Source organism: Limulus polyphemus, unplaced genomic scaffold, assembly GCF_000517525.1.
Source record: "Limulus polyphemus unplaced genomic scaffold, Limulus_polyphemus-2.1.2 Scaffold2301, whole genome shotgun sequence".
NCBI classification, from domain to species: Eukaryota; Metazoa; Arthropoda; class Merostomata; order Xiphosura; family Limulidae; genus Limulus; species Limulus polyphemus.
In genome coordinates this window covers 179153-186953 of record NW_013667911.1, presented here as the reverse complement: position 1 = coordinate 186953, position 7801 = coordinate 179153, and the positions used below count along the sequence as shown (strand labels likewise).

Here is a 7801-nt window from a genome sequence, read left to right as displayed (position 1 = left end):
ATTTGGATAATCTAGATTTCTTGTTATGTGTAGTATATTTTTATTACCAATGTCAATAATAATTTCCTGTTTGTCTCTCATTATTTTAATATGTGGGGTCTTATTCAGTCATGCTTATGCAACAAAACCTTAGCTAATGAAATATTTCTAAATAAATCTCTACACATAAGAAAAATAATGAAAACTGGAAAATGTAGTTAAATATATTAGGTGTTTTTAAATATTTGACTTTTTTTTCTGAAATTCTACTGCATACAGATAATGTATAATTAATTAGGGTAACTATATACCAAATCCACAGTAAGTAGTCTGAAAGTAGGAACACAAGTCTATATTGTTGTAACATAAAATCTTTATTGTATAAATATGCATATCTACACTAGTAGGACAGAACAATAAAAAATTACAATAGATGGCTTGATACAGGAGGAAGCTGTATAGATGCCATGATTTGCAACTGTCTTTCACATAAATCACTGTCATTTATGGTGCATCAAAAACGTTTCTAATCTTATATTCATTTTGCACCAAAGTATCTCAAAATTAGTAACAACAAAAAAGAGAAACATTTGCAGAAAATAAAAAGAAATTACAAATTATAGTATTATATAACCCTTTCAGCAGTAAACTGTAATGTTACTAAATAATTTTTCAAATCATAACAAAACATTTTAAAAATGATTAAAAAAGAATGCCAAAGCTGTACAAACTGGTCTAGTAAAACAGAAAAACTTATTCTATGCAGGAACATCTTGTTTCGTTTTTATGGATTGAAGCAGATATAAAGTGTGAAAAACAAGTGTATGGACATTAAGAAAGATATATAGAATAAGGAAATTAAGAACAAGGTGAATCTATACAGATTTTCCTACACTATATACATTGTCTGGCAAGACAGAATGCAAAAAAACTTGCCACAACAAAATTTATTTTCCCACCCCGTCTGTTAATTCATAATCACCACAAATTAAATGTGAGCATTAGCATATTACACAAACAAACAGGACAGCACTAACATTGCAAAACTACATTAAGCAGCCAAGTCACCTGGCATAGCACCTTTTGGTTCATGCCACCTTAAGGATAAAATAATTACTTAAATTGGGAACAACTTAATTTTTGATACTTATTTATGTAAATGGACAACTGGAAGTGATGAACAATGGTGCTCTTGAAGGATTCTTTGGCCTAGAATAAGTGGCAGTATGGTAGAGTCCAACTGACCAAATCAACAGAAGCAACAGAAAATGTGAATGATGTGATTATTCTGTAATGCTTACTTCCGATTGCATCAAACTTCTTGGTGGCTAACTTTAAAATACTAACAAACTGACTTACACAGATATACATTGAATAAATAGACTGCAAAAAACAGATACCACGATACATAATAGTATGATTATACATATGTATATATGCAAGTTTTATACATATACAAGTATACATACATTTTTGTATGCATGTATACATGCACAAATACATACGCATAATACCTAACACAACAGTTGTCTACAAGCTGCTAACAGCTACATCCACATTTACTCAACATGCACATCTTGTTGCACGAAAACCTCTTTTACTTTCTTTGCCCTTCCTGAACTTTGCATAATATTATGGTGGCATGTTTAATTGCCTTCCATTTCATAAATGCAAACATAACAATTAATAATCACTGAATTTTTTTGTTTGTTTATTTGTTCCTTCCCAAAGTTCTTTCACGTGCTGTACAGAAACATGAGGTAATGGAAAACGATGTTGTTCGAGTAATGACACAAGCTTTGACCGGTGTGGTTCAAAAGTGATTAATGAGTAGGAACTCACCAGTCTCATGTTTAATCTTCCTTACTCAGAACATGTTGAAAATTTATTTCATGTAAATATTGGTGATAAGTTTTAGCCCCCAAAACAAAACAAAAACACCTAATAGGGACTTGCATATATTTTTGCAATTACCCCTGTACAGTTCAGGTGAAACTGAGCATCTTTCCTAAGTTTCTCCTGCTTTCCTGTTTATAATAAAACAGCACATAGTTTTAAAAATTGTTTGACAGTAAAATTTAAGATTCAAAAAATGCCAAGATATCGTCATTTGTGCTATTTGAGGTGGATGTTGTAGCACTGCTGTTTGCTGCTGTTGTGCTAGTTGTACTTCCTGAGGTGGTACTCAAATTCCCACTGCTACTCAGCTCAGGTGGGTCCAGATAGGAGAGTAGCTCCATAGGATCCACTACACTTTCTGGAAGCAACTGTCAGAAGAAAAAAAAAGTCCAAAGCAATAAATAAATATATTTTAAGTAAACATTGTATTTATAACTTAAGAGCTACCCTCATTTAAAACCAAAACCATAAGATATTAAACAACAAAATAATACATAATATCTTGAATAGCTCAAACTGTAAGTTATGGTATTCTAAGTAAGTAGCTTGCTACTAACTGTTGATATTTACTTTATCAATTTTTTTTTTTATGCTTAACATGTAGATCAAGAAATCAGATTTCCATTTTGTTTGAAAATTACTGTGAAAGTTTTCCTTAGTTAATCTGAGATCATAGTTCTTTATTACTCCTTTTGATGATAGCTATATTTTAAAGAACAGATAAAAGTATACTATCTAGTGCTAAAGTTACATGGAGTATTCAGAAAACTCGCTTTTCTTGTAACAATTTCAAACAAAGAATATCATTATTTATTACTTATACAAAATAAATCAAATTTCCGATACTTTAAGTCCCTTTTTTCTCTCCATCTATCCTTATTTTATGGTTCATTTATAAACAGTTAACTTCTTATTCCTTATTTCTTTCACAGAAAAGTAATACAGGTGGTTGAGTATGTTATATCAAAACGATTTTGAATATGCAAAGCAGCAAGTCACATGTCAACCACAGCAGATATAAAGTCATAGTGGGATGGTGTTTATCAGAAATACATTTTGACATTGTTTGGTTTTGGGAAGGATAGGTAACACCCATTTCCAAAATAACATTTTCATACATTAAGGTTATAAAATGTGTTAAGATTTGGGATTAACAATTTCCAAGCTGGGGATATCTCTTGTACTTAATGGCATTAGAAAACAAAAACATATGGATCAACTTGGGGCACTAGGACCATCCAGAAACAAATCTGCAACAAGTTATATCCCAACCATGGTAAATAAAGTGTGGCATCTTGTAACTGATGAGAATCCAAGAAAAACAGGTCAGCAGCAAAAGCTGTCGATGTGTCCCAGGCAACAGTATGCAACACAATCAAGAAGGATTTCCATCTGGAAAAGCTACTCAAGTCATGTAGACTAGCTGCTTTCACAATACATCCATTCAACCATCACATACTCATATTCATATTATTCTTTATGAAGACATATAAGCCTAGTCTCTAGACACAGCACTTATGAATTTCTTTACAAATGGACTGTTGAAACAAGTGCTGGGAAACTGTTGTACTTGTACATTAGCTGGATTATGGAAACCTAGCAGTGAGAAAGACTGTGGTTTGGACATGACAGCCTTATAACAGAGTCTTTTGCAATAGAAACTACATTGCAAGGCTATTGTCAAGAGTGATGATGATCAGATAGAGCATGAGCAAACATGGTAACACGAACTGTAATGAAATGGTGAGGCTCCAAAATTGTTTGAATACAATGTACTCAACCTTTGTATAAAGGCTCCTAATAAGGTTTAAATATAATACCAACTCAAGTTTACTGTACTTACGTTAAGTCCTTCTTGACCTTGGCCTTCACCATCAATCACAGCAGCAGGGTCAAAGTTGAGGTCACTTAAATCAGCAGCATGAGAAAGTGAATTATCATTTGTCACTGATGGAGGTTGACTATTGGCTGGATTGGAATTACTGCTATTGCTATTGGTACCATTCACTTCAGCATTACTTCCATTAGGTCCAACAGATGAAGGAGGAGGAATACTTGGAGGACCTCCAGTACCAGGTGTATGAGGTGTATGTGGTGTATGAGGAGTGTTGGGCCCATGTTGCATCATGCCTTGGCTTTGTGTAGATGATGGTGTAGGTGGTGCATACTGTTGATGGTTCGTTGAATGCTGAGACTGATTGATTCCAGGGGCAGAGGAGTTTGCAGGATGGGGCATCTGTTGGCTACTCTGGTCATGCAGAGTAGGAGGGCACATTTGCTATAACAGAAATAAACATCAAACGTTTTTTTTATATACTTAGAATGTTTTATAACATGTTCTGTGTTGCACAAGACAGTAAGTAATTTTAATAAAGAAAGAATAGATAAAATCTGTCTTTTTTTTTTCCCTCCCATACTTTAAAAATATTCAGAAATATACCAAGTTTCATACAAATACATGTAATATTAACTGTGAATGTTTGTGAAACATTGAAACTTAGAGTACTGGGACACCACCAAGAACTTATGAGTAAACCTAATACAACTAAAAGTAGGTAGTGTATAGATTTGAATAAGTGAATTACTTATAATGTAACTTCCAAAAACCTTTGACATAGTAGAACTTAAATGTTTAGGTTGATTAGGAGCTGTATATGTTTGTTTGACATAATTGTGTGGAACTGTGGTTCACAATTCAAGTTAAACTATACATAAATTTTTAGTGAAAATGCATGCTGTCATAATCAGCATTACCTCTAACTTTTACTTGTACTGAGTGGGCTACAAAATTCAGTAAGCACTACTATTTTGTCCTTGGGAACATTATACTTCAGGAATCATCTTATACTTAACCAACTCACTGCTATGTTGCTACAGTTGTGCAAATGCAATGAAAAAAAGATATATTTCTATCTATACAGCATGCTGTATAGCACTTTAAAACTGAAAAGGTGACTACATGGTAGTGATACTGGTGTGACATTAAATATAGACAAATTAACTACATATTTTGCAGATAGTGTCAGAAGCACTAATTTATCAGTGCAAGGTTTTTTCACATTTAGTAAAGTGAGTGCAAAACAATACATATCTGTAAATTCTATGAAAAAAAATTTACTCTAAGCTAAAGATGTTTACAGAAAATAAATAAATGTGATCACTATTCTAAACAGCAACTGACACAGAAAATTGCAAGCTACATCTTGAGAAGTTGTAGGCAACATGGCCTGTGCCCTGTGTGGCACATACAATTTGCCGGTGAAACATTGTAGTTTAGAGGGGCCTTTTGGTCATAATATAATTAGGGAAATTTCACTGCATAACTAATGTTTTAATTCAAAGTAACTAGGTGAAGATTAAAACTCTTTTTTGTATACAAATAAATTTTAGTTGGTTGAGAGGCTAGAAAAGGTAAGACTTATTCCCCTCATCAAAAATGTAATTGGTCTCACCTATTTACTTAATCTACAATATTTCAACTCCTTGCAAAATAATATGCATGGGATTATCACAAACTGTTATACAACAAGTTCCACCAAAACTTTTACAAATTTAAAAGGCTATCTTACTAATATATACTTCAAGTTGTAAAAGTTCTTGTAATTAGTTCTGCATCTAAATCAGCACAGCTAAAATTTTGAGGCTATGACATTTTTTTGTGCACCTGAAAAATCACAAATAATCAAAAAGTAAAACATACTACCTCATATACAAAAGATCTTTTTAAAACTCCATAGTAGATAGGTAAACTGGGAAAAAATGTAGGTTCTAGGTTCATGATTTATTTCACTTAATATGATATATGCAAAATTGTAACTACAAGATGTACATATGTGCTCAACAGTTCGACAAACACCAAACAGTCAAGGGTCAGGAGGTGTAGTTAGTTAACAAAGACGAGGGAAACATTTGTATGTTTGATACATAAAAATACCTGTTCATGCTGGTTTAGAGACTTTTCCATTGCAGCAAGGGGGTCTAAAGAGGCAACACTCTCATTTAGATGAGCAAGTGGGCTCCCAAAGTCAGAAGAAAAGTCGTAACTTCCATTCATTCCTCTGTAACTCATACCATTTGGAAGATTGGGACCATTGGCTATAGCTGATAATGAAAGAAGCAAAAAATAATCCATCTTGAGCTTGTTTGAATTCACTATGAAAAATATACACTTTTATTTTATTTTAAACAATAAAATAAGCAAATTTCAATTAGTATTTTTTTTAGTAAACTACACACATAATGAGACAGATACTTGACAGTATAGAGAAATAAGAACAGGAATTTAACTCTTTCAACCCAGGCTCAGTCCCTGGGACCAACCTCGTAAACATTTTGTGTTTGTTATAGTTTTCATGCTATAACTTTTAAATTAGTAAGTGATTGTTTACAAAATTTGGCAGGTTATCAGTAATCATTACAATGCTTTCATATGCATAATATCTAATTTTTTATTAAGTCTTTTAAAGCAATGTTTCTCTCATGCCTTTTTTTTCTTTTCACATCTTGCCTATCTATCTATCTATCATGCAAAGTAATTTTCATCTTAACATTAAAAATACTTTTATGCATCAGAAAATTTCGAAATTTCACATGAGAAATTTTCATAATGTCCAAATAGTTATCAAATGTTTCGTAAGAAAAAAACTTTATATTTTATCTATTATTTTCAGTAATTAATCTCTGTACAGGTTTGGTAAATTTGACTAATCTCGCAACCACCATAAAAAATTAGGAAATAAACATAAATTATGCATCTTTCATTCTAAAATGAATACAAATTATAACATGAAAACATAAATGTTTAGATGAAATAGCTTAAATCTCAAAGATTATACATTTATATATATTTATTATTTTTTTTATATTGATCTTTCACCCGTGCCTGGCTAACAATACAGAAGTTACAATGACACGGCTCATGTTCACTCATGTTACTGTATCAAATAATATAAAGGTGACCTTTGGTCTGTACAAACTAACCTGTCTTGGATGTGTTTTAGTCGAAAGTATTTTGTAAAATACAGTCACATTTCAATTATTATACATTATATGTGTATATAGATTATTGCTATTTTGAAATAAGTTCTTAAAGTTATTTTTCCTAAAACATAGAACAGTAAATAACGAAGTAAAGCAAATAATTATCTCTTCTAGTTACGACCTTTGTACTCGGTTGCTGCGTGACGTAGGTCGCTAAGCCTTTAAAAATTTTGCACGTGGAGGATATGAAACAAAATATTTTTTTTTAGGTTTTATATATACATTTCAGTAACTAAAAAAAATCAAAAATTACTACATCAATACTACAGAATTCAACTATAATTTATCAAGCTTAGTAACTAAGATGTATTTTACTCTAAAAAATGAAATTTCAAGCAGACTATAGACACAACCTACCTCATAGAAATCTTATTTAAAAGAAAGAAATAATGCTAGGTATGTTAGAAAGGCTTAGAAAACCACTAGGGGGACATTCTGAGCTTCTGATTCATTATTCATATCATATATAAAAGTAAGTGTTTATAAGGGAGAGTTTCTAAAAAATGGAAGGAGGTGAGATGATGCCACTACATTTGATTTATTATGTGAGCAATATCTTAGCAAATAGAAAAGATAAGAACTTCTTATCTTATATTCTAGCTTGTCAATATCTGTAATTTGAGTTTCTAATTCATAGAAAACTATAGACTTAGTATTTTGACTTCACAAACATCTAATTTGAACCAGTGCTGCATTCAATATACCACATGACACACAAAAATCGATGTTTATCTGTGTTTTTAATATTTACTTTTAAATTAACAAATTGGATATTGTATAATTCAATAATTTGTATTATAATCTAAAGTTTAATACCAAACTTACTGACATAAATTCATGAAATAGTATTTCAATAAAATTTTGAATGTGAGTCAACAAACAA

At 31.5% G+C, this 7801-nt stretch overlaps 1 protein-coding gene across 5 annotated transcripts in view; it reads right to left on the bottom strand.

Moving 5' to 3' along the window:
- Nucleotides 1-334: 334 nt before the first annotated feature.
- LOC106466559 (zinc finger MIZ domain-containing protein 1-like) overlaps nt 335-7801 on the bottom strand; it is a 149854-nt gene continuing 142387 nt past the window's right edge. For all 5 annotated transcript variants that reach the window (XM_022394590.1, XM_013926851.2, XM_022394591.1 and 2 more), the window contains 3 exons: nt 5813-5979; nt 3722-4156; nt 335-2246 (listed from right to left, as the gene is read on the bottom strand). In XM_022394590.1, the coding sequence (XP_022250298.1) occupies nt 2058-2246; nt 3722-4156; nt 5813-5979 (791 nt within the window). In that variant the 3' untranslated portion in view covers nt 335-2057. The remainder of the gene's footprint in view (nt 2247-3721; nt 4157-5812; nt 5980-7801) is intronic.